The 27223-nt window shown below is 42.8% G+C and overlaps 1 protein-coding gene across 3 annotated transcripts in view; it reads left to right on the forward strand.

Annotated features, from left to right (window-relative positions):
- Positions 1 to 26597, forward strand: part of ZBTB2 (zinc finger and BTB domain containing 2) — a 28432-nt gene extending 1835 nt beyond the window's left edge. For 2 of the 3 annotated variants that reach the window (XM_050786874.1, XM_050786873.1), the window contains exons 2-3: positions 14465 to 14649; positions 23825 to 26597. In XM_050786874.1, coding sequence (XP_050642831.1) covers positions 14477 to 14649; positions 23825 to 25196 — 1545 coding nt within the window. In that variant the 5' untranslated portion in view covers positions 14465 to 14476 and the 3' untranslated portion in view covers positions 25197 to 26597. Of the gene's footprint in view, positions 1 to 3896; positions 6040 to 14464; positions 14650 to 23824 lie in introns of those variants that run through there. The other variant, XM_050786875.1, reaches the window with a different exon arrangement.
- The last annotated feature ends 626 nt before the right edge of the window (positions 26598 to 27223 follow it).

A 27223-nucleotide genomic window follows, 5' to 3' on the forward strand; every position in this document is an offset into this window, starting at 1 on the left:
TTTTGCCGCTTTTAGCTGGTAGTAAAAGAGGCAATAAAGAAGCGAGGGTAGCAGAGTAGGCGAGTGCCTGGGCCAGGAGAAGCTGCAGCTACGCCTTTTACTGCAGGAACTTCCACCCGAATACGTGAACTCCTAATTACGCCTTGGGGATATAACCCGGCTCTCGCTCCCCGCCTCCCCCAGCTGCATTGTTCATTAGCTCTTTCATCATACAATGGGCCCACTGAGTTTGTGAGCATCGATTCTATTCATTTTCTCACGGTATTGTTTTAGTAAAATAAAGCGTAAAAGCATAAAGAAGGTCAGAATTATCAGAACTCCGGGGAGGGGGGAGGCTCTGGGATTACTTAAACGTGCTGCCGTGTCCTTGCTAATGTAAATCTATGCCGACCCCCGCTGGAGCGCCAGGGCTAGTTGTACACACCACTAGCGTTTTAGTGTGGGAGTACCCTGAAAGTTTAATACGGAATTGGGATTATGCCATTTTAATTCTCATTTGTCTAATTTATCACAAACCAAAATTATAAATTGGTAAGGTAAATTCCACTGCATTCTGAATGATCTTGGTGTGCATCCAGGATGTTTTCAAACTGTTAAAAGGTCATTTTTTCCTTTATTTCTTTCTTCTTTTTAATAAGAGACAGGGGTCTCGCCATGTTGCCCAAGGCGGTCTTGAACTCCTGGGCTCAAGCAATCCTCCCGCCTCGGCCTCCCAAAGTGCTGGGATTACAGGGGTGAACCACCGCTCCTGGACAAGAAGGCAATTTTTAAGAGCATAGTAATTTACCACTAATAGGACGTCCTTTTAAACTGGGCATTTCTCATTTAATAAACTTGTAGTTTATTTGCTAAACAAAGAATTGGCCAGTAATTGAAGCCATCATAAGTGCAAGAAGTGATATGCCAGTGCCACTGAGAGTCAACAGTGGAGTAGTCTACAGTGGAGTGTAGTCTACACCCCTAAAACTGTGTCATACAGTCCACCTGCATACTTGCCAGTTTTAAAGCTTCTCTTCAAAGGGGATATAAATACGTTGATGCTCAGCAACCTAGCAGCAGAGAATAAACATAATCATGTTTTAAGTTATAAAATAAAAGCTGCCACGGTGACACCTGCTTTTTTGTCTTAAACTTTAGTATGAACTTTATAGTAACCTCCAAACTCTGCACTTTTGTAAGACAATATAAAATAATAGAAAAATGTGTTCATGGCCAAGCAAAGTGGCTCATTCCTATAATCCCAGCACTTTGGGAGGCCAAGGCTGGAGGATTGCTTGAAGCCAAGAGTTCAAGACCACCCTGGGTAACATAGACCCCCCATCTCTATTAGAAAAGAAAATGTATTCACCCCAACCCCATAAAGAGATGTACCTTATAATCTTGTGATTTCAAGTACCCACAGCATGCCCCTGAGTAAGTGGATGTGCTTTCCTCAATTTGAGACTTACCAAAATAGAGAAGGAAATACCTAAAGCTCATCTGTAGCATCGGCCTGGGATCAGCAGCTTTAGAGATGGGGACTGTCCTGCCAGCTGTTACTGTTGCTTGGTGCTTCATCTGTAGCCCCACTCACCTTTCCCTGTAGGAACTTGGAAAAGCTGGGCAAGCCCCGTGGCACCAGCCTGCACAGGAAAGGAAGATTGAAACAACTGGTTTACTGGTAATTTTTTTTTACCATAAAATGCCAAATGCACCTGACAAAGGTCATTTATCATCACTTTTTCTATTTTCGTATGCTCTTTGGCTCTCTGAACATGACCCTGAAAACCTAAAAGGGAATTGAACGTTTTTATTTCCCTGAAGAAAAAAAAAATGTAAGCGTTCTAAGCATTAGACCGAGAGTATTTCTAAAATCTTCTTTATGCTCAAGTAGGTTATAATTTGAACTAGCAAATTAAACTGTTAAACAATTAAAATATTACTTTGAATTGATAGTAATAAGATTCAGTATTTTTACAATGCTGATAGAGCCATTAAGATATGGAATCAGTAGTCACAGAACCTTACAAGGAGTTGGCAGCACAAGACATATAGATCCATTTTAGAAGCCAACTTGGTGGCTCGTATTTATGCTCAAACTCATAACCCCCAGTTCACATGCTTGAGGTATGCATCACATGCCTTTGAGTGTCACTTTAAGAAAGTTCAGTGTTCAAAGATAGGAATTTGAAAAACACTTTTATGTATCTGGCTAAGTACTAAGGGAAACTACATTTTTACTTTTGTAAGATATTTTAGTGTAAGATATTTTACTTTTGTAAGTTTTTTTTTTTTTTGAGACGGAGTCTCACTCTATCCCCAGGCGGGAGTGCAGTGGCGCGATCTCGGCTCACTGGCTCACTGCAAGCTCCGCCTTCCGGATTCACGCCATTCTCCAGCCTCAGCCTCCCAAGTAGCTGGGACTACAGGCGCCTGCCACCATGCCTGGCTAATTTTTTAGTATTTTTAGTAGAGACGAGTTTCACTGTGTTAGCCAGGGTTTCACTGTGTTAGCCAGGATGGTCTCGATCTTCTGACCTCGTGATCCACCCGCCTCAGCCTCCCAAAGCGCTGGGATTACAGGCGTGAGCCACCGTTCCCGGCTGCACTATTCTCTTAAATAGGGCGCACTCGCTAAGTTCTGCACCAAGCAGGGTAAGCGTCAGAATCCTCTAATCTGGAATGATTTCAAAGTGTGCATGTTCTCCTGCCCCGGGAGAGTCATTTAGGTTCTCTGGGTCCCAAAGTGATTCTGAAGGGCACTTGTCTAAGTGTGATCTGAAGATCCTTTTGAAGCCCCAGGATCCTTTCAGGGTTCAATGAAGTCAAAACTATTGTCATAGTAATACTAAGTTGTTACGGCGTTTTCCACCGTGTTGACAAAATGTCTTCTCAGTGTTGACACTGAGAAGATCTGCTTAATTCAGTGAGCCAGTGTTTTCCAAATGATCAACGGATGATGTTAAAAATCATGAATGGGTAAATGATCCATTGAAAGTGGATAGACCAATGAATGTTACTATAATAGAGTAGGAAAAGTTAATTCAGTTATGTAGTTTCATATTACACAACCAACTTTTAAGAAAGTACCACTTGTCAAGTTTTGGTATAATATAAAAGAAGACTATTACCTGAAAAGGCTATTAAAATACTCCTTTTTCCAACTACATAGGTGGGTGAGGCTGGATTTTCTTCACTACTCAACCAAAACAGAGTTAATTGAGGAGTAAAAGCAAAATCCGGTTGTCTTCTATTAAAGAGAATTGCAAAAATATAAAAAGACACCACTTTGTTGTTTTAGAAAATACAATTATTTTTTCATAAAAATGTTCTGTACTTTAACATGTAATGGGTTTATTGTTGTTTTTAATTGAATTAAATGTTTCTAAAATTTCACCATTTTAATTTCTAATATGGTAAATGTCAATAGTTAAAACCCATATAAACATATAATTGATTTTCTTAATAATTTTTAAGACCATTAAGGGATCCCAACACCAAAAAGTTTGAGAAGCCTGCTCTAAAATATTGAAATATGTTATTAAGACTTTGAGTTAAACACATTTGAAACTGTGTTATATACCCTGAACTGGCCGGGCGCGGTGGCTCAAGCCTGTAATCCCAGCACTTTGGGAGGCCGAGATGGGCGGATCACGAGGTCAGGAGATCGAGACCATCCTGGCTAACACGGTGAAACCCCGTCTCTACTAAGAAATACAAAAAATAGCCGGGCGAGGTGGCAGCGCCTGTAGTCCCAGCTACTCGGGAGGCTGAGGCCGGAGAATGGCGTGAACCCGGGAGGCGGAGCTTGCAGTGAGCTGAGATCCGGCCACTGCACTCCAGCCTGGGCTACAGAGCGAGACTCCGTCTCAAAAAAATAAAAAAAAAAAAAAAATATATATATATATATATATATACCCTGAACTACACAATTAGGTGATTATATTTTCTTCAGATTAATTTTACAAATCATCTTATGTTATATAAAAAATGAAGGCAATCTCTGTTCTGGTGGATTATTAGAAGCAGATTAGTTTTTTGTTGTTGTTTTGAGACAGGGTCTTACTCCTTCATCCAGGTTAGAGTGCAGTGGCACGACCATGGCTCACAGCAGCCTCAACCTTCCTGGCTCAAGCAGTCTTCCCACCTCAGCCCCCTAGTAGCTGGGACCATGGGCACATGCCACCACATTCAGCTAATTTTCTTTTTGTAGAGACAGGGTCTTGTCATGTTGTGCAGGCTGGTCTCCGGGGCTCAAGTGATCTGCCCACCTTGGCCTTTCAAAGTGCTGGGATTACAGGGGTGAGCCACTGTCCCCAGCCCAGATTAGTTTTTTAATTTCGCTGTGTGTAATCATTTGTAAGTTTCCTTCAGGTTGATTGTAGCATAATGTCTTTAGAATTATTACTTTAATACGAACTCTCTATTAGCCATAAATCTCTGATCTACTTCTGTTTGACACCTAAGATGTCCCTGAATTGCCTCCTTATGACCCCAACTTACATTTGGAAACTAAAAACTAAGTGTAAACATAGGGAAAATATAATTGAAAACAGTAGTATTTTACAAATCCAGTGCTTTTTAACATGAAAATAAATGCTGTTAGTTTATGCCCCTCTCTTTTCTAATCACTGTGGAAGAAGGTTGACTAAGGAAATGTTAAGAAAAAAATGCCAATCCATTATCACAACTAAATAAGATGCATTTTCTACCTTCAAAATACAGTTTTAAAATATATTAAAATTTGAATGACCAGCCTCATTCAGGTTTACTTCATGGGCCCTCCAATATTAATTATTAATAATAGTAATTGAAAAAGCAGCTTTTCATCTTGGTAAATGGTCTAAACTACTTGAAAGAATCAGTCTTACTTGTGGGTAATACTTCTACTCTTACTGATTGTCCTTTGCATTACAATATTCATTTATGCTTCACTTAAATAAAATCAAGGACTTCAGAGGACCCTTTTAGTGCCCTTGAAACGGGTAGTGTAAGTAGTGTTTAGTGTCTTAGAACAGCTATTATCTTTAAAAACGGAATCAACAATTTCCGAAAGCTGTTTTGGTGTCCTATTCTTATACTGAAAATGAAGGAGGAACTTAGGTTGTCAAAATATAACGTAATTGTACGTGCCCCATTCTTCTGCACCTCCAAAAGGATGAGTGACTTGCTTACGGATCAGCCCACATGTGCTCTGTGATGGAAGCTGAAAGCAAGTGACAGCTAGGTGGTCAGTGTCCCATTATCAAGTAGGAGACAGTGGTGACAATGAAAACCAAAGCATTAAATAATCTAAAAGGTCATTTGTATTTGGCTTTAGGAAATGTTTTTTATTTTTTCAACATGAGTATGTCTTATAGTCTCTGAATTTAGTTAAGGAAAGTAAAAACTTTGTACACATACAGAAAGAAGGCATTCCATGAAAACCCATTTATAGGCACTGCCTCCTCTCTCCAGTGCTACTTTTCTTCAGTTCCTTTCAGCTTACTATTCTAATTTAGAAAAGACAAATGACTTGTTTTTTATTTAGTTGGGTTTTGTCTTAAGTTCATTTACAGTGTTAAATGGTTGGGGATTTTACATAGGTCTTCAGTTTCATGTCTTGATTTTCGGGCTTTTGCGACTGGGATCAGGAAGAACTTTTAGGAATGCTCTGTAGAGCAAGGTAGTAGAGTGGAGACAACATGAACTGTATGCCCAGAAGACCAGAGTTCAATCCTGACTCTATTTGTTGACAATTGTAACCTCTCTCAACTACAGTGTAGTGATTGAAGGACATGGCTTTTCTGAAGACTCAGACAAATCACAGTCAGGACTTCCAAGCTCCAGACCAGTGTAACCAACGTATACTCTGCATCTCCACTTGCTTATCTCAAAAGTATCTCAAACCCAACATGTGTGAACCTAACTTCTTGCCCTTCCCACCAAACTGGGTATTTGCCCTGTGTTCCCTCCTGTTGGAAGCACCAAGATCTATCCAGTTATACAGATAAGAAGTCTAGGAAGTCTTCCTGGACACTTTGATCTGCTCCATTCTCCTTCATCTGACTCATCAACCAGGTCTGTTTTTTTTTTTGTCTTCTAAATATCTTTTAACTCCTGCCAATTTCCTCCATCTTCCTCAGTACCACCTGAGTCCGTTATCTTTTTTGTAGACCACTGGCAGTTGTCCCCTCTAGACCATTGTCTAGCAGATCTTCACTTGCCCGCTTGTTATCCCCTCCTCCCCAGTTTGATTAGTTCTGCAGTCTGTATGTTGTAGAGATCTTATCAAGTCATCCTGCTTAAAATCCCCTTGGGTGGCTTCCCATTGCTTTTAAGATATGGACCAAAATCATTAACATGATGTCTGTCTCCATCCTCCTTATTCTCTAACTCTTTACCCTTCAGGGTTATTGTGAATTATAAAGCACTATTCAGAAATTAATTATTAGCATGAAGAAACACAAGATACTATTTTTAAATTGAAAAATTATTCCAAAACATAGCAGGTGTTAAATTGATGAGAATTTTTTAGGTCAATCTAGGATAACTAGAAACTCAACTTCTACCCCTAGTCACCCAGCTGGTGAGAGGCAGAGCCTTGACTGGAACTCAGCACTCTTCTCCTCCTGGAGCATCTGCTTATTAATTTACTTAACAAATACTAAACCCTAGGCCATATGCAAGGCACTGGGATAAAATAGTAAATGATAAGGAAGATTTGTTGCCAGTTTCCAGAAGCATCAGGCAATGTGTATAAACTGGCTTGTTCACAGATGCACCAGGGCAAGAACATGAGGGGCAGGGGGGTGTGTGTGTGTGTGTGTGTGTGTGTGTGTGTGTGAGAGTGAGTGTGTCTGTCTGTCTGTCTCATGTTCTTCTGAAAGCAGCATATTCAAAATCCTAGAGCAGAGGTTCGAAGCCTGTGTACAGATGCGACCCCTCTCCCCTAACCCTTTAGAGCTCAGGCTGCCAAGCTGCCCAGCCTTGAGAGTGAAGCCTTTGAGCAGTAAGTATTGTACGCTGTCAGGAGCCAAGTCATCACCAGGGTGTTCAGGACCTTCTGGGAGACGAAACTGCCATTCCTTAGCTTAGCTTAGCTTATCCAGCAGTCCCAAAGTAAGTGAAATAACCTCATTTTGTCTCTATTATCAATATATTCAAATGAAACTGAATTTTTAGTAATGCTTGTATTTCAAAACAAGCTGGACCCTTGATGATCCATTCGTAGAGATCACCAAACTGAGAATCGCGTATCAAGAAAATAATTAGCTAGGCAATGTGACATGCATTTCTAGTCCCAGCTACTCAGGAGGCTGAGGCAGGAGGATCACTTGAACCCAGGAGTTCAAGACCAGCCTGAGCGACATAGCAAGACCCCATATAAAAAATTAGATACAGGCTTGGTGTGATGGCTTATGCCTGTAATCCCAGCACTTTGGGAGGCCGAGGCGGGTGGATCACGAAGTCAGGAGTTCAAGACCAGCCTGGCCAACATGATGAAACCCCGTCTCTACCAAAAGTACAAAAATTAGCCAGGCGTGGTGGTCGGCGCCTATAATCGAGAGACTGAGGCAGAGAATTGCTTGAACCCAGGAGGCGGAAGTTGAAGTGAGCCAATATCACACCACTGCACTCCAGCCTGGGCAACAGAGCAAGACTTCATCTTAAAAAAAAAAAAATTAGATACAATTTAATGTATTAAAGTAACATTTTATGTTGTAATTTGTTTGCATTAGAAAAATATTAAGCCGGTAGGTGGAGGTTGCAGTGAGCCGAGAATGCACGCCATTTCACTCTAGCCTGGGCAACAAGAGTGAAACTCTGTCTCAAAAAAAAAAAAAAGAGGCCGAGGCAGGTGGATCATCAGAGGTTGGGAGTTCGGGACCAGCCTGACCAACATGGAGAAACCCCATCTCTACTAAAAATACAAAATTAGCTGGGTGTGGTGGCGCATGCCCGTAATCCCAGCTACTCTAGAGGCTGAGGCAGGAGAATTGTTTGAACCCGAGAGGCGGAGGTTGTAGTGAGCCAAGATTGCACCATTGCACGCCAGCCTGGGCAACAAGAACGAAACTCCATCTCACAAAAAAAAAGATAAAGAAAAGAAAAATAGCCGGGCGCGGTGGCTCAAGCCTGTAATCCCAGCACTTTGGGAGGCCGAGACGGGCGGATCACGAGGTCAGGAGATCAAGACCATCCTGGCTAACACGGTGAAACCCCGTCTCTACTAAAAACTACAAAAATCTAGCCGGGCGAGGTGGCGGGCGCCTATAGTCCCAGCTACTCGGGAGGCTGAGGCAGGAGAATGGCGTGAACCCGGGAGGCGGAGCTTGCAGTGAGCTGAGATCCGGCCACTGCACTCCAGCCTGGGCAACAGAGCAATACTCCGTCTCAAAAAAAAAAAAAAAAAAAAAAAAGAAAAGAAAAATATATTTTCATACATAGTCATGTACCTATAATAAATTTCAATGAAAGATCCCGTATACAACAATGGTCCCATAGGACTATAACACCATATATTTATGTAAGTTTTTTGTGTTTAACTGTTTCGATACACAAATACTTACCATTGTGTTACAATTGCCTACAGTACGGTAACATGCTGTCCAGGTTTGTAACCTAGGAGCAATAGATTGCCATATAGCCTAGGCCTGTGTAGTAGGCTATACCAACTAGGTTTGTGGAAGTACCTTTATGATGTTCACACAATGACAAAATTGCCTGACGATGCATTTCTCAGAACGTATCTCTTGTTAAGCAAGGTATGACTGCATTGAATATAGTGCCACCTGTCCTTCCTCTGGGAGGATGATACTGACATTGTGTCATTTCTATGTATTTATGTGTAAAAGCCTACCAGGTTTGTGAATGTTTCATGTCTTTGCTGGCAAAATAAAGGGGGAGCAATGTTAGACCTTAGTCTGAAGGTTTGTTGTTTTTAGTACGTCTGTGAAATCAGAAAGCCTGGAAAGCATTAGTTTAGATTTGCACCAGAGTATGGGATGCAGAGTAAGCAATTGTTAGATGGTGCAGGACTCTGGAAGAGGTGCAGCGGCACTGGGATTTTATCCTAATGGCAGTAAGGAACCACAGGAGGATTTCATTTATTTATTCATTCATTTATTTATTTATTTATTTTTAAGATGGAGTCTCACTCTGTCACCCAGGCTAGAGTACAGTGGCATGATCTCAGCTCACTGCAACCTCCACTTCCCAGGGTTAAGCGATTCTCCTGCCTCAGCCTCTTGAGTAGCTGGGATTACAGGCACTCGCCACCATGCCAGGCTAATTTTTATATTTTTTGTAGAGATGGGGTTTCACCATGTTGGCCAGGCTGGTCTCAAACTCCTGATCTCAGGTGATCTGCCCACCTCAGCCTCCCAAAGTGCTGGAATTACAGGCGTAAGCCACTGTGCCCGACCCACAGAAGAATTTTAAGCAAGTGACATCAGGTTTGCCCTTTCGAAAGGTCATTCTGGCTATTGTGTGGTGGATGCATGAAGGAGGCCAGAACTGGAGATGGAGAGATGAGTTGGGAGATGAGGTTAAGGTGTGGCAGGAAAGTAAAGAGTTTCAATTAATGGCAGTTGGGGGCTGATGTGAGGAGTAAGAGAATGGGGACGCCTGAGGATGAGTTGAGATTTCTGGCTTGGTCAGAGGGTGGAAATGGGACCCTGCACTAAGCCAGGGAATATAGAAGGAGCAGATTTGTGTACCTGGTTTTTATTGTCTTTTTGGGTAAATGGCAGTGAGAGGACAGAGAGGAAGTGAGTTGAGTTTTACCTAAATCAAGTTTAAGGTTCCTGGGGAACAGCCAAGGAGAAGTGAAAGAGATCACCAAAGAGAGGCTGCAGAATGAGGAGTGGGCTGGGGACCAGGCGCAGAGGAGACCAGCAAGAGGAACCCTGGATGGAGATTAAAATAGAACAGCCTGTGGTGAGTCGAAAACCAGAGAGCAGTAGCCTGAAAACCAGAGACCAAAGATTTATCAAAGCGGGAGGAAGAATACAAAATGCCGCCAAGAGGCTGAGTAAGCCACTGAGTCCCTGAGGCTGGGGAACAAGGTCCTTGGTGACCTTGGTGAGCAGAATAGGGCGGGAGCTGGCTTGGAGGTGGGAAGAGCAGGCAGCCATTCCCACAAAAGAGGGGCGGCCTCAGCCAAGCCGTCCACGAGGATACCAGGGCCCTAGCTGGTGTATTTTGGGCCAGTTAAGCCTCATGGAAATGAGTATGAAGGGAGGCTGTGATGAGAAAAGAGGAAAGAAAGATTTAAGAAAAGCCAGTACTGTCGCTGGGCAGGGGCCAGAGTGTAGCCCATAGTACCTTCTCTACCCTTTTGCCCCATTTCCTCAGGCAGTTCACATATGCAACAGTCTAGGGGTTTTGGTTTTGGTTTTCTTTTTGAGAAAGGTTTTTTGGTCTCCAAAATAAAACTTTTTTCAAGTTGATCTGTGTGAATTTTCCCCCTTGTGAATTTTGAACATGCAACTTGTTCCGTTTTTCTTTCTTTTTTTTTTTTTTTCATTTCTCTGAGTCATGCACATGTATTCTTTCCTCTGTATTTGAATACTTATGTTCAGTGTGTTTCCTGATCTAGGAGATGTTCCTAAATTGACATTTTAAAATAACTAGTAGACTCTCTTAAATTCCTAAATTGAGATTCTAAAATAACTGGTAGACTCCCTTAAAAAACATTGAGCGTTCTATCATGGCTTCATTCTTATGGTCTGAATAGAATGCTTATGTTAGTCTGTTTGTGGAAAGAGAGGGAGCCACAGAGTTTGCTATATCGAAGGAAATGATATATACCCGTTCATGTAAAAACCAAAACCTTCAAAATCCTCCTATAAAACATTAACAAATTTGATGGCATTAAAACATAAAATTGTATTTGTCAAAATCTCTATAAACAGATGCAAAGGAAGTGAGAAAATTATTAGCAACATATGTGACACAGGGCCTATTTTCCTTATATACAAAGAGTTTAATAGAATTTTTTTTTTTTTTTTTTTTTTTTTTTTAAGACAGGGTCTCACTCTGTTTCCCAGGCTAGTGTGCAGTGGTGCTAACACAGCTCACTGCGTGCAGCCTCAATCCCCTGGGCTCAGGTGATCCTCCCACTTCAGCTCTGGAGTAGCTGGGACCACAGGTGTGTGCCACCATCCCTGGCTTTTTTAAAATTTTTTTGTAGAGATGGGGGTCGCTCCATGTTGCCCAGGTTAGTCTTGAACTCCTGGGCTTGGGCAGTCCTCCCACTTTGGCCTCCCCAAGTGTTAAGATTAGAGGCATAAGCCACCACATCTGGCCGGGTTTTATTAAATTGATAAGAAAAAGAGAATTGAATAGGAAAATGGGCAGAGCTCATGAAGAGGTACTAAAGAAAATACAAATGGTCAATAAATATAAAAATAAGCTTTACTTCATCATTAAAGGCCTACAAAGTAAAAAAAACCATATTGGCAAAGAATACCAAGTATTAACTAGAGTATGGAGAAAAGAGTTAGGGTGGAGCTGGATAGAAAAATCTCACATTTTGTCTGTCCATAATATTTGAATCTTTTATAATAAGTATATGTACTTAAAAGCAGCAGCAAATAATAATATTTAAACACACACACTTTCGTGTAGCACGTTCCAACTAACCAAGTGAATCCCAGTTTAAAGCCTACTTATTAAATGTACTGGTTCTATAAGCTTGGGCAAGCCACCTACCCTCTCTAACCCTATTTCCTTGTTTATAAGCATATGAATGATCCAGCTTCTCCACACTCTTGCCACCATGTGTTGTGACTGTTTCTTATTTTAGCCATCCTGATAGGTGCGTAGTGATACTGTGGTTTTAATTTGCTTTTCCCTAGTGGCTACTGGTTTCGAAGATCTTTTCGTGTGTTTATTTGCCTTGCCATCTGTATATCCTCTTTGGTGAAATGTCTCTTCAAGTCTATTACATATTTTCTGATTTGATTTTTTTTTTACTATTGAGTTTTCAAAGTTCTTTATATATTCCAGATACTAATCCTTTGTCAAAGGACTAGTTTGCAAAAGTTTTCAAATATTGACTCCTAGTCTTTGAGCTTGTGTTTTCATCCTCTCAGTAAGGTCTTTCAGAGAGCAAAAGTTTTTAATTTTAATGAAGTCCAGTTTATCAAGTTCTCATTTTAAGGATTCTGCTTTTGATGTCAAATGTAAAAACTCTTTGACTAGCCCTAGATTTTAGATTTTCTTACATGTTTTTTCCAAAAGTTTTACAGTCTTGTGTTTTACCTTTAAGTTCATTATCCATTTTGAGTTGATTTTTATTATATAAAGTATGAAACTTAAATGTCCAGGTTCTTTTTCTTTTTTCTTTTTTGCCTGTGGAAGCCCAGTTGATCCTGCACCATTGGTTGAAAAGCTTATTCTTCCTCCACTGAATTGCTTTTGTGCCTTTGTCAATAATCAGTCGTGCATATTTATGTGTGTCTACTTCTGGGTTCACAATTTTGTTCCATTGATTCACTTGTCTGTCCCTCTGCCAACACCACACAGTCTTGAATGCTATAGCAATATACTGCATCTTGAAATTGGGTGGACTGGTTTCTCCCACTTTATGGTTCTTTTTTAAAAATTATTTTAGGCCAGGCGTGGTTGCTCACACCTGTAATCCCAGCACTTTGGGAGGCCGAGGCGGGTGGAGCACCTGAGGTCAGGAATTCGAGGCCAGCCTAGCCAACATGGTGAAACTCCGTCTCTACTAAAAATACAAAAAACTTAGCCGGGCTTGGTGGTGCATGCCTGTAATCCCAGCTACCCCAGGGAGCCTGAGGGAGGAGAATTGCTTGAACCCAGGAGATAGAGGTTGCAGTGAGCTGAGATTGTGACACTGCACTCCTGCCTGCAACAAGAGCGAGAAGTCTGTCTATATATATATATATATATGCACACACACACACACACACATATATATATATAATTTTAGCTATTCTAGTTCCTTTGCTTTTACGTGTACATTTTAGAATAATTTTGTGTATATCTACAAAAAAATCTTGCTGGGATTTTTATAGGAATTGCATCAAACCTATATGTCAATTTGGGGAAATTGATATATTTACCATGTTGAGTCTTCCTATCCATAATCATAGTGTATCTGTTTATTTAGATCTTTTATTTATTTAATCAATGTTTTATAGTTTTCAACATGCAAGTCCTGCACGTTTTGTTAGATTTACACCCATATATTTCATTTTGAATGATTTTAAATGGTATTATCTTTCTAATTCAGTCCACATGTTCATTGCTAGTATACAGAATTACAGTTGATTTTTTTTTTGTATGTTTATGACTTGCCAAACTCATTTATTAGTTCTACAAGGTTTTTTTGTTTTGTTTTGTTTTTTAATAGATGCCTTGGGACTTTCTGTGTTACAATCGTCTCATCTGCAAATAGTGACAATTTTATTTTTTCCTTTTTCTTCTGTATGCTTTTTATTTCCTGTCTTGCTTTGTTGCATGAGCTGGTACTTCCAGTGCTATGTTGAATATGGAGAGGGGACATCTTTGCCTTGTTCCCAATCTTATGGAGAAGACATTCACCCTTCCTTACCTTTAAGTATAATGTTAAATATAATGTTGGTGTATGTGTAATGGGCTTTTATAAATGCTCTTTGTAGAAAAGGAGCAGTCTAGAGATTTGATGAACCAGGCAATGTCAGGCAGCCTCTTTATTATAAATAGACTCAGGCCAGCGGGGTTTGCTAGGGTCAAGTGTGAATAATGAAAATCACAGAATTTGGAATCAGAACATTCACATTTAAATTTTGATCCTCCCTCCTTTTGGCTAGAAGGCCTGGGGCAAATTACTTAGACGTCTCAAAACCCATTTCCTCCTCCACAAGGAAGGAGGCAGAGCCCCAACCCCACTTCCTCCGTAAGTGTTAAGGGTCAGGGGTGATGGGGCTGTTACATCACCAGCAGGAGCACACAGCAGGAGCTGGACTATTGACCCTCAAACTTATTGATTCTCACCCTGCCCTGCTGGGACCCCACCTCAACACCTTAATTTATCTATCTCTGCGGAAGAATTGACAAACTCTGATGCATCATTAGAATTTCCATTTGGAATCTTACACTAAAAGACTCCATTTGCATTTGGAATTTTAAACTAAAAGACTTGATGGTCCAAGATATTTGCTGTCTGTCTCCAGGACTTGATGCTTAAAGGCAGACCACCTGAGTTCATTTCCTGGCTTCTCCATTACCATCTGTGTGAGCTTGGGCAAATCACGTAATTCCCTGATTTACTTTAAATGACATCATTTGTTTAAAAAAAAAGCGGAATGACATAATTACTTCAGAGGACTGTTAGGAAGACTAAATGAGTTAATCTATGTAACGTTTTTAGCAGTGCCTGACACATTAGCTATGATGACATGTTAGCTATGATCATGACTGTTGGTGACTATAAAGGACACATTCTTATTTGTGAATCACCTTCTTAAAAATAAAATTGTTTGCTTTGCAGATTTTTTAAAAAATGGATTTGGCCAACCATGGACTTATTCTCCTGCAACAGTTAAACGCTCAGCGAGAGTTTGGTTTCCTGTGTGACTGCACGGTTGCAATCGGCGATGTATACTTCAAGGCACACAAATCAGTTCTTGCTTCATTCTCCAATTACTTTAAGATGTTGTTTGTCCATCAGACCAGGTAACTAAAGTGGTTGCTAATAACCTAATGACTGTAGACTTCTTAACCTCCCTGTCCCTGGCCCTCATCAAGACCATGGGTCTCTCTACCTCTCCTAGCTCCTAGCTGACCTGCTCCCTTGTGGCCTCACTCGCCCCCTACCTTCTTGTTATGCGTGCTTTCAATAGCACTTGAGAATCACTGGACCTGCCAGCTCTACGCAGTCCCTCCACCTCCAGATGCCCTCGCTGGGTTTCACCTGCATGATCAGGACCTGCAAGATCAGGTCCATTATAAAGCCAGCTCCCCAGCGTCAGCGAAGCCTTCCAGCAGTAATCTTTTCTGGACTCATTGTCTAAGCCCTGCCTCTCATTCCTCCAGCCCCAGTCCCCTGAGTATCCCCCTGACTTTTAGCATTTATTCTTGTCTCCTCCTCTAACAAGAAGCTTGAGGCATGAATTTCTCCAGTTCCCCTCTTTTCTATCTGAAAACTTCTCTATCTTTGCTTAGTTTCTTTCTTTTCATCTCTCCTATCTTGAGAAAAGGGCCTCTCAGTGTCTGTGGAAAATGATCTCCCTCCCTCCCTCATGCTGCAAGATCCCACTCCTCAATTTTTATTCTGTTCTTTTTATTTTATCTGTTTTCATACACCCCCTCCCCTGCCCCCAGCCCGTGTGGGATCAGCACATCCTCGACACTGCTGTCTGCCTGAGTTACGGTGCCGCTTCTCCTTCACTTTACTATGAAAGCCCTTAAAAGGGTAATCGAGGTCCTCGCCTGCACTCTCCTCATCCCACACTCTTCCTATCAGTGTGCACTGTGGTTTCCTCCCCTCCTTCACTCTACTGCAGTCTTTTCTCTAAGGTCACCCCTCATCAAAACCACTGCCCTTCTCTCAGCCTTCTAGCATCCTGTCCTCCAGCATCTGCTCTTGTTTGCTTCCTTCTTAAGTGGTTGTCATCTGCATTTTTATAGCTGAATATCTCTTGTTTTTCTGCCCTCTAAACCTGGGCCTTTGGTGAATTTTGTCTTTTGCACTCTTCCTATGGGTGTGTGTCTTTTTCCTAGATCTCGCCTCTGCTGTTAACTTCAGTTTATAGCTCTGGCCTTGACTGTTCTGTCTCCAGAACTATATTCCCAAGGCCTCAGGCCGTGTGCTGGGCATTTAGAGTTGAGTATCTCCTTTTGTGTCTTTGAGGATGTACTGAATTAGGCCCTCTCCGAAGTTCCTCCTGCCTATTTTCTTATCTTCAAGTATCCCAAGCTTAACTCTTTTGAATCACATCTTATCAGTCCCCAAATCATGTTTTCTTCAAATTACCTTTCACATTTGTCACTTCTTTTCCTTTCTCACTTCCATTACCTCATCACCCATTTTCCACATTACTGTCAGATTCGTATTTCCAAACACTGCTTTGACTGTAGTGTTTGATGAGAAACCTGCTATACTGCGGTATTCCTTGGATCAGAAACCGCGGGGATGCCCAGTGATATTAAAATAACACACAGGCTCCTTATTCTGTCATCCAAGGCCCCACAGGCTTGGAGCCCAACCTCTTTCTAGCCTCATCTGCAACTGGGCCCTCTGGGACACCCCACCCCTCATCTTCACTTTAACCAGACCTACCTTCATGGCTTCAGCTCACCTGAACCACATTTTGCTGGTATCCTGCCCACTCCCTGAGTCCCAGCTCATGCAGCACCTCTTGTATGACCCCTCCCAGTCAAGTGAAACAAAACAAATGACAGTGACCATGTCCTCGCTCATGGCTCATAACACTTTAATTGTGCTCCTTTATAAGAGTGCACATGTACAAGAGTGCAAATATGCACCTTTCCCCTGTGTTGTTGTTATTTGTGTATTTATCCTCCCTCTTCACTTGTAAGTTTCTTGAGGGCAGGGACTGGGTTTTACAAATCTTTGCAAACACCACCCAGTATGGCTGAGGTATTTGCACACAATAGAATAGCTACTTGATCAGTGTCTGGAGGAGCAGATGGGACAACTGCAGAATAACCCAGGAGGGGTGGCTCATCTGGCAACACTAAGAATGCTGCCTTTAACTCGTGTGTCAGAGACTTCAGGCCTAGTTTGGGTTTTGTACTGGACAGTCTCAACACAGTGAATTCAATGGTATTGAAAAGGAGGCAGTTTTAATCTTGAGGAGTGCAAGAATGCTACATAATGAGTTTTAATTCAATGCAAGAAACCCACCTTTAAGTATAGGGCAGTAAATAAATGCCTTTCTAACAAGGCGCTGTGATATTTGTGTAATACAACAGTGTAAAGCAACAGTGTGTATTACTGCACCAGAGGTGACACATGCCTAGTGGCCAGCTTTGCCGCCTCCTAGTACAGAATTCAAGCTCCTCAAGGCAAGGCAAACTCAGGGTGAAGGCCAGGGGCGTACTTTTCAACCAGCACCTCCTCTGTGGGGCACAACACTGCCGCCCGGCTACTCAGTCGTAGACTGAGAATACAGTCAATTTTTTCAAGTTTGGCTCCAAGGGAGATTTCTGGCTGTAGTTACCACTAGATGTCCCTGTCTTATGTCTGCAACTCTGAGTGGTATGTTTAAATCACAGACAACTACAGATTTTCAACTATCAAAAATAAAACCACTGAGGGAGAGACCTTTCTAAGTACAACCTTCTGACAATGCTAATGTTATTCAAAAATCCTTATTTTTAAAGTTGTTTAAGCCTATCATTGCTTTTAAAATTCTAGTGAAGGAATAATTGAAGACGGAAATTACTATGGAAGTTTATACCAAAGGGCTTATAGCTGTAGTAAAACTATATTCATCTTTATCCTACATAAAAGCATGTCAACCAGCCTGGCCAACATGGTGAAACTCTATCCCTACTAAAAATATAAAAATTAGCCGGGCATCATGGTGTGCACCTGTAATCCCAGCTACTCGGGAGACTGAGGCAGGAGAATCGCTTGAACCTGGGAGGTGGAGGTTGCAGTGAGCCGAAATCGTGCCACTGCACTCCAGCCTGGGCAACAAGAGTGAAACTCCATCTCAAAACAAAACAAAAAAAATGTTATGTCAAACATATCTGGAAACTACTTAGATGTAAGTATATTATAGGGAACTGGGAAAAGGACTGGGAAAAGACCAAAGTCTGGTGCATAGTGAGCTGAGCGATTGGCAGAGGTCAAGCTGCATGGGAATAAAAGCAGTCAGGGATGCAGATGGCTGAAATGTGCATTAAGGAGCTTTGAAAAATCCCACCTGTTTTTGTTTGTTTGTTTTGAGACGGAGTCTCGCTCTTGTCGCCCAGGCTGGAGTGCAATCCTAGTAGCTGGGATTACAGCTGCCCACGCCCATGCCCGGCTAATTTTTGTATTTTTAGTAGAGACAAGGTTTTGCCATGTTGGCCAGGCTGATCTTAAACACCTGACCTCAGGTGATCCACCCCCTAGGCCTCCCAAAGTGCTGGGATTATAGGCATGAGCCACTGCGCCTGGCCTCCACCTGTTTTTAAAGTGTATGTGTGCGCATGTGCTTCTGCTTTTTTTTTTTTTTTTAATTTTTTTTAAGGCTGCATGCAGTGGCTCACACCTGTAATCACAACTCTTTGGGAGACTGAGGCAGGAGAATTTCCAGAGTCCAGGACTTCAAGACCAACCTGGGCAAGATGGTGAGATCCTGTCTCTACAGAAGTTTAAAAATTAGCTGGGTGTAGTGGCATGTGCCTATAGTCCAAGCTACTCAGGAGGCTGAGGCTGCAGTCAGCTATGATCGTGCCACTACACTCCAGCCTGGGCCTACAGAGCAAGACTTCCTCTCTTTAAAAAAAATTTTTTTAATCAAAATAAATTGGTGTTTGGAGACCTCCTTGGGCCCTTACATCCCTGGCTGTAAACCCCAGGGACTCGCCGCTTTCTTTCCCTGGCCCCTTGAAGTCCTTCCTCCAGGCCTGCCTAAAGTGTGGGCCAAGGTTTCCCCAGCTGTGTCCTTTTTTTGCCATCTGAGACTGTACATAGTTCTTTCAAATTTGAGAGACTTACTGTTGAGTCACAATTCATAAGTGATAGACAAGACAGCCTATCCAACCATGAATGAGAAAAGAGTTACAAAATTTACACTGAAGTCAGCCAGGCATGGTGGCTCTCACCTGTAATCCTAGCACTTTGGGAGGCCGAGGTGGGCGGATCACTTGAGGTCAGGAGTTCAAGACCAGCCTGGCCAACACAGTAAAACCCTGTGTCTACTAAAAGAATACAAAAATTAGCTGGGCCTGGTGGCGAGCACCTGTAATCCCAGCTACTTGGGAGGCTGAGGCAGGAGAATCACTTGAACCTAGGAGGCAGAGGTTACAGTGACCCAAAATCGTGCCACTGCACTCCAGCCTAGGCAGCAGAGCAAGATGTCGACTCAAAATAAAAATTTAGGCCGGGCGCGGTGGCTCAAGCCTGTAATCCCAGCACTTTGGGAGGCCGAGGCGGGCGGATCACAAGGTCAGGAGATCGAGACCACAGTGAAACCCCGTCTCTACTAAAAATACAAAAAATTAGCCGGGCGCGGTGGCGGGCGCCTGTAGTCCTAGCTACTCAGGAGGCTAAGGCAGGAGAATGGCGTGAACCCAGGAGGCGGAGCTTGCAGTGAGCTGAGATCGCGCCACTGCACTCCAGCCTGGGCAACAGCGTGAGACTCCGTCTCAAAAAAAAAAAAATAAAATAAAAATAAAAATTAAAAAAAAAAAAAGAAAAATGGCCAGGCGCAGTGGCTCATACCTGTAATCTCATCACTTTGGGAGGCCGAGGAGCGTGGATCACCTGAGGTCAGGAGTTTGAGACCAGCCTGGCCAACATGGCAAAACCCCATCTCTACTAAATATACAAAAACGAGCTGGGCCTGGTGGCACGCACCTGTAATCCCAGCTACTTGGGAGGCTGAGGAAGGAGAATCGCTTGAACCTGTGGGCGGAGGGTGCAGTGAGCCGAGATCATGCCACTGCACTCCAGCCTGGCAACAGAGTGAGACTCTGTCTAAAAACAAAACAAAACAAAAAATACCAAAGTTGCCAGGCACGGTGGCTCACGCCTGTAATCCCAACACTTTGGGAGGCCAAGGCTGGCGGATCAAAGAAATTAGCCGGGTATGGTGGTGGGCACCTGTAGTCCCAGCTACTCTGGAGGCTGGGGCAGGAGAGTGGTGTGTGAACCGGGAGGCAGAGCTTGCAGTGAGCTGAGATCGCGCCACTGCACTGCAGCCTGGGCGACAGAGCGAGACTCCGTCTCAAAAAAAAAAAAAAAAACAAAAAAAAAAACCACCAAAGTAGTTCTGGAAAGGGACTCTGCTGGGTAGTACCTTTCATGAATGCTAAAAAACAAAGCCTTCTTTGGATTTCTACCTTTCCTTTTTTTTTTTTTTTTTCCTGAAAGAGGGTCTCACTCTGTCACCCCAGCTGGAGTGCAGTGGCACAGTCATGGCCACAGGTCACTGAAACCTCAGTCTTGACTTCCTGGGCTTAAGCCATCCTCCTGCCTCAGCGCAGGTAGCTGAAACTACAGGCACGTGCCATTACACCCAGCTAATTTTTGTTTTTTGGTTTTTTTTTCTTGAGCCGGAGTCTCGCTTTGTCGCCCAGGCTGGAGTGCAGTGGCCGGATCTCGGCTCACTGCAAGCTCCGCCTCCCGGGTTTACGCCATTCTCCTGCCTCAGCCTCCCAAGTAGCTGGGACTACAGGCGCCCGCCACCTCACCCAGCTAGTTTTTTGTATTTTTTAGTAGAGACGCGGTTTCACCGGGTTAGCCAGGATGGTCTCGATCTCCTGACCTCGTGATCCGCCCGTCTCGGCCTCCCAAAGTGCTGGGATTACAGGCTTGAGCCACCGCCCCCGGCCGTATTTTTTTTTTAGAGACAGGGTTTCACCATGTTGCCCAGGCTGGCCTTTTTTTTTTCTCCCCATTTATTTGTAGAGATGGTGTCGCCATGTTGCCCGGGGCTGGTCTTAAGCTCCTGGGCTCAGATAATCCTCCCACAACACTGCAAATACAGGCATGAGCCAAGGTGCCTGGCCCCTATCCTTCCTTTTCTGAGGGGGAAGAGAGTCAACTACAGGCTCCCTAGTCTACCGGAGCCTTCTCCCTTGAGGAATGTTTCATCTCAGCAGAGGAGAGGGTGTAACTTACATCTCTAAGGCCTTTGGTTTCCCAATTCCTCTGCCTGATCCTGGAAAAGTTTCCCCCTAGTCATTTCTTCACTTGGGAATTGATTGTTTACATTAGTAAATTCTTCAGCACACATAACGCCTAAAGCTCTGTTTTGAATATTCAACTTCCCTAGGGCATCTAAATGTTTTGCAGTATACACATGGTATTGTTGGAAGCCATCCAAAGACTACCTGTATTTGCATTCCTATTTAAAGGAATATGAAAGGACTCTAAATAAAAATATGAATGATCTGTGTATCTTTTTCGTTTTTGTTTTGTTTTTGTTTTTTGAGACGGGGTCTCGCTATGTCACACAAGCTGGAGTGCAGTGGCACGATCTTGGCTCACTGCAGCCTCCATCTCCCAGCTTCAAGCAATTCTCCTGGCTCAACCTCCTCAGTAGCTGGGATTACAGGCCTGCGCCACCACACCTGGCTAATTTTTTTTGTATTTTTAGTAGAGAGGGGGTTTCACCATATTGACCAGGCTGGTTTCAAACTCCTGACCTCATGATCCACCCGTCTTGGCCTCCCAAAATGCTGGGATTACAGGCATGAGCCACCATGCCCAACCACTTGTTTTGGTTTTTTTTGAGACGGAGTTTCACTCTTGTTGCCCAAGCTGGAGTGCAATGGCTTGATCTCGGCTCACTGCAACCTCTGCCTCCCATGTTCAAGCGTTTCTCCTGCCTCAGCCTCCTGAGTAGCTGAGATTACAAGCGTGCACCACCATGCCCGGCTAAGTTTTTTGTATTTTTAGTAGAAACAGGGTTTCACCATATTAACCAGGCTGGTCTTGAACTCCTGACCTCAGGTGATCCGCCCGCCTTGGCCTCCCAAAGTGCTGGGATTACATGTGTGAGCCATCATGCCCGACCCTGTGTATCTTTTTTAAAGAAAAGAAAAACAGTCACATCTACTCTTCCCTTTATGCTGTCAAAGGGATGCTAGTTTTTATGCTTGATATTTTTACAAAATTTCATATTTTTCACATGATTATTTCTACGTAGCCTTCTTGAAATACACATTGATAGCAGCACAGTAATTAGTAAAATCTGTTTTGCTACAAATTTCTGTTTAAATGGCTTTTTTTTTTTTTTTCCTTTTTTTTTTTTGAGACAGAGTCTCCTTCTGTCACCCAGACTGGAGTGCAGTGGTGCAATCTCGGCTCACTGCTACCTCCGCCTCCCGGTTTCAAGTAATTCTCCCTGCCTCAGCCTCCCGAGTAGCTGGGATTACAGGTGCCCACCACCACACCCAGCTAATTTTTGTATGTTTTAGTAGAGACAGGATTTCGCCATGTTGGCCAGGCTGGTCTTGAATGCCTGACCTCGGGTGATCCACCCTCCTCGGCTTCCCAAAGTGCTGGGATTACAGGTGTGAGCCACTGCATCCAGTTTTTCTATTTTTTAATGGAATGAAAAATGTTAAATTTAGAAGAGCATGGTATGCTGTTAATATTTTAGTATATTGAAAATATTGGCCAGGTGCAATGGCTCACACCTGTAATCCCAGCACTTTGAGATGCCAAAGTGGGTGAATCACCTGAGGTCAGGAGTTCGAGGCCAGCCTGGCCAACATGGCAAAACCCTGTCTCTACAAAAACTACAAAAAGTAGCCAGGTGTGGTGGCACATGTCTGTAATCCCAGATACTCGGGAGACTGAGGCAGGAGAATCACTTGAACCCGGGAGGCGGAGGTTGCCGTGGGCCGAGATCGCACCACTTCACTTCAGCCTGGGTGACAAGAGGCTCCCATCTCATAAAAAAGAAAACAAAATATTTGTTAATAAAATGAACATGATTGCTAAAAGGGCCAAAGAAAGTTACAATACAAAAAGTAGTATAATAAAAGAAAATTATAAATTCTAAAAGCATTCAAGGAAGCTGTCTTTAAATTTGAAATGCATTGTCTATAGAATATCTACTCAGTGGAAGATAACATATACCTTGTGATATGTGCATGTAGATCTCATTGATTTCTAATGATGCTTTAGAATTTGTTACCACTACTGAGAAGAGTTCTTGGGAACCTCTTCATTACTGCTGCTTGATCAGGGATGATGTTTCGGAAATGATAAAAGGAGTAGAGTCTAAAGTTATTAATATCATCATCAACTGCTTTAGGTGCCTTAGATAAATCACTTAACTTTTGGGACCTCAGTTTCCATATCTGTCAAATGGGACTAAATAAATCCACTTTATCTACCATACAGGATTGTTTTGATTCTCTAAAGGATCTTGCTATGGTGGCTTTGGCATTAGACAAACATTGTTTCAAATACGAGCTCCACCACTTACCAACTACATGATATTGAGCAGGTTATTAACACCTCTAATCCTCAGTCTTTTCCTGTAAAATGAGAATGAATGACAATCAAGTGAGAAAGAATCCCTGTAAAGCCCAGGAGCAGTGCTGATGTTGATGGTGGCATTTGATAAGGAACTCCTGGAGTTCTGTATAAAAAGAGAATACATAATATTTAATTTAACTTGGCCAGGCGCAGTGGCTCATGCCTGTAACCCCAACAATTTAGGAGGCCAAGGAGGGCTGATCACTTGAAGTCAGGAATTGGAGACCACCCTGGCCAACATGGTGAATCCCGTCTCTACTAAAAATACAAAAATTAACTAGGCGTGGTAGGGGGCACCTGTAGTCCCAGCTACTCGGGAGGCTGAGACAGGAGAATCACTTAAACCCAGAAGCCGGAGGTTGCAGTGAGCCGAGATTGCACCATTGCACTCCAGCCTGGGTGACAGAGCGAGACTCCGTCTCAAAAAAAAAAAAAAAAAAGTTAATTTAGCTTACTAGGAGAAAAACTGCTCTAGGAGTCTGTGAATTAAGATGTCACATTTCTTTAACATGAACTTTGTCTCTTGATTATTTCATCCCATTTTCATGAAACTTACTAACAATCAAGGATAGGAAGTGTTCTTGTTTGTTTTTAAGCGTTCATTTTTTTCTTCAGGCTTTATGTTAACACCTGGACTGGCATTTACTCACCGATTTTTTTACTTGTTTCTTTCAGTGAGTGTGTCCGCTTGAAACCAACTGATATACAGCCTGACATCTTCAGCTATCTCTTACACTTGATGTACACTGGGAAGATGGCGCCTCAGCTCATCGACCCGGTTCGATTAGAACAGGGCATCAAGTTTCTGCACGCTTACCCGCTCATCCAGGAAGCCAGCCTCGCCAGCCAGGGAGCCTTTTCTCACCCTGACCAAGTTTTCCCGCTGGCCTCTTCATTGTATGGCATTCAGATTGCAGATCATCAGTTGAGACAAGCCACCAAGATTGCTTCAGCACCTGAAAAACTCGGGCGAGATCCACGGCCACAGACCTCCAGGATAAGCCAGGAGCAGGTCCCTGAGACCTCACAGCTCTCCCAGCTGACTTCAAATCTGGCCCAGGTGAATCGGACAAATATGACTCCCTCAGACCCCTTGCAGACCTCGCTGTCTCCAGAACTTGTTTCCACTCCTGTTCCTCCCCCTCCTCCCGGGGAGGAGACCAATCTGGAAGCATCTTCCTCCGATGAGCAGCCTGCGCCCCTCACAATAGCCCACGTCAAGCCGAGCATCATGAAGAGGAATGGGAGCTTTCCAAAGTACTATGCCTGCCACCTGTGTGGCCGGCGCTTCACTCTCCGGAGCAGCTTACGTGAACACCTCCAGATCCACACAGGAGTACCTTTCACATCCGGCCACCAGGGAGAAAGCCGCGTCCCCCTGACTCTCTGTAGCAATGCAGCTGACCTCGGGAAAGATGCCATGGAAGTGCCTGAAGCCGGGATGATAAGTGACAGTGAGCTGCAGCACATCTCTGATTCTCCCATCATCGATGGGCAGCAGCAGTCGGAAACCCCACCCCCCTCAGACATTGCTGACATTGACAACCTGGAGCAGGCCGACCAGGAGAGGGAGGTGAAGAGGCGGAAGTACGAGTGCACAATATGTGGACGCAAATTTATCCAGAAAAGCCACTGGAGGGAACACATGTACATACACACCGGGAAGCCTTTCAAGTGCAGCACTTGTGACAAAAGCTTTTGCAGGGCCAACCAGGCTGCCCGCCACGTGTGCCTCAACCAGAGCATCGACACTTACACCATGGTGGACAAACAGACTCTGGAACTCTGCACATTTGAGGAAGGGAGTCAGATGGACAACATGCTGGTGCAAACAAACAAACCCTACAAATGCAACTTGTGTGACAAAACATTCTCCACTCCCAATGAGGTTGTTAAACATTCATGCCAAAACCAGAACTCAGACGTTTTTGCCCTAGACGAAGGGCGATCCATTCTCCTGGGCAGTGGGGACTCGGAAGTAACGGAGCCTGACCACCCAGTGTTAGCTTCCATCAAAAAGGAACAGGAAACCGTCTTACTAGACTGAATGTCACTTACCTTTTTAAAAAACTCTCATTTTTACAAAGACTATCTTCCCTCCCTTCCCTGAATTCAGAACTGTAGTTCTCCATGGCATGATACAAACAGGTCCTTGTTCCCTTCTCCTCTTCCCTTTTTCCCCACATCCCAGCCCCACCTCTGTAAAGGCTTTGTGCATTATAAACCTGGAATGTATCGACTTTCATTCAGGCGATATTGGAAAGATAATGGTCATTATACTTATAAACTCAAATTTTGAGAGGTTTTAGATTATTTAAAAGCATACTTGGAACTAATGAAGGGTATTAAATAAAACAACTGGAATCCAATTTGGTAAGCTAAAATTATGACTTTCCCTGGGTAAAAAGTCTTCTCAGAAAAACAATGTCAGAAAATACAGTGTGCTGCTTAGAGATACAGCTGGGCTCTGTACTATGCAAAATCTAGAAGGTGTGGGGAAACTTTAAACCCAAGAAAACGTTCTTAGTATTCATCCTCCAGGTGTCTTACTTCAGAATGCATCCTTTGAGATTATGTCCACTTAAGAAAAATCATCAGTTAAGAAATCTACTTTAACAAAACACAAAGCAGAAAAAGTAATAATGTGATGGCAATCTTAATTTTTGGGTACAACATGACAAGCTGTGAGTTTGTGTGTTTGTAAGAGAAAAATGTGTGGGTACTTGCTATAAACAGGTGAATTAATGCACATCCTTATCTCATTGCTGGCTTCTTTCCAAGTTGAGCAACAACAAAATGCTGTATTTGAGTTTCTGACAAATGTGTTTTAAAAATCAAATTTGAATGTACTATTCTATAAATTGTCTTTCTGAACAGAACATGACATGCCATTTTCTAGCAGCTGCCAGTGATAATTTGTTTTACACTAACTTTTAAATCAGTGTGTATACTGCAGGGAAAAGGATATAGGAATATTCATCTTACAGGGGAATTTGTGACCAGAAGATGTAGTAACTTTAATGACTGAAAAAGTCAATGCTGATGGTTTACTGGCAACATTAATTGAAGCATCAAAAATAAATGGCAAAGAGAAATCAGGACAAAAAACCTAATTGCTGTTTGGGAAAAAACTTGATTTTGGTGTTTATTCTCCAGGTTTTTGGTTGTTTTTTTCTTTCTTTTTTAATGCCTGAAATTTTCTCCATTGGCCCAAAAGCAGTAAAAATTGTTCATTAATCTTCCCTTAGGCCAATAAAAGAAGGGCCTCACAGGACAAAACAGGAGCCAGAAGTAAGGACTGAAGGGGAAGGGGAGAATAGCTAATAGATATACTATATGTACATGTTAAAAACTGAATATCCCATCATCCTATTTCATGTATAGTTGAGTTCTCAAATTTGTAAGTTTTTATACATCCTTTCATTGAATAAACGTTTAATTAAATGAGCATATGATGTCATCTCTGCGTCTTTGGCTACCCGGAGAGATACAGGAAGGGAATGTATAGTATAGCAGTGCTTGAGGAGTCGTTTTCTTTCTTTCTTTTGTTTTGAGATGGAGTCTTGCTCTGTTGCCCAGGCTGGAGTGCAATGGTGTGATCTCAGCTCACTGCAACCTCCACCTCCTGAATTCGAGAGATTCTCCTGCCTCAGCCTCCCGAGTAACTGGGATTACAGGCGCCTGCAACCATGCCCGGCTAATTTTTGTATTTTTTAGTAGAGACAGGGTTTCACTGTGTTGGTCAGGCTAGTCTCGAACTTCTGACCTCAGCTGATCTACCCACCTCAGCCTCCCAAAGTTCTGGGATTACAGGTGTGAGCCACCGCGCCTGGCAAGGAGTCGTTTTCTGCAGAACTTTGGGCAATTGCTCTAACCTCAGTGGCATTTTCCACACTTGTAAAATGAAGATGTTGATAACTGCTTTGTGTTATGAGATTGTGAGAATCAAATGAGTGAACTCTGCGAAGATGCTGTGATCATCTTGCCCCAACTTTTTATTTTATCTATTTTATTTTATTTTATCTGTTTTATTTTATTTTATTTTATTTTATTTTTTATTTTATTTTAATTTGG

Source organism: Macaca thibetana, chromosome 4, assembly GCF_024542745.1.
Source record: "Macaca thibetana thibetana isolate TM-01 chromosome 4, ASM2454274v1, whole genome shotgun sequence".
In the NCBI taxonomy this organism is placed as follows: Eukaryota; Metazoa; Chordata; class Mammalia; order Primates; family Cercopithecidae; genus Macaca; species Macaca thibetana.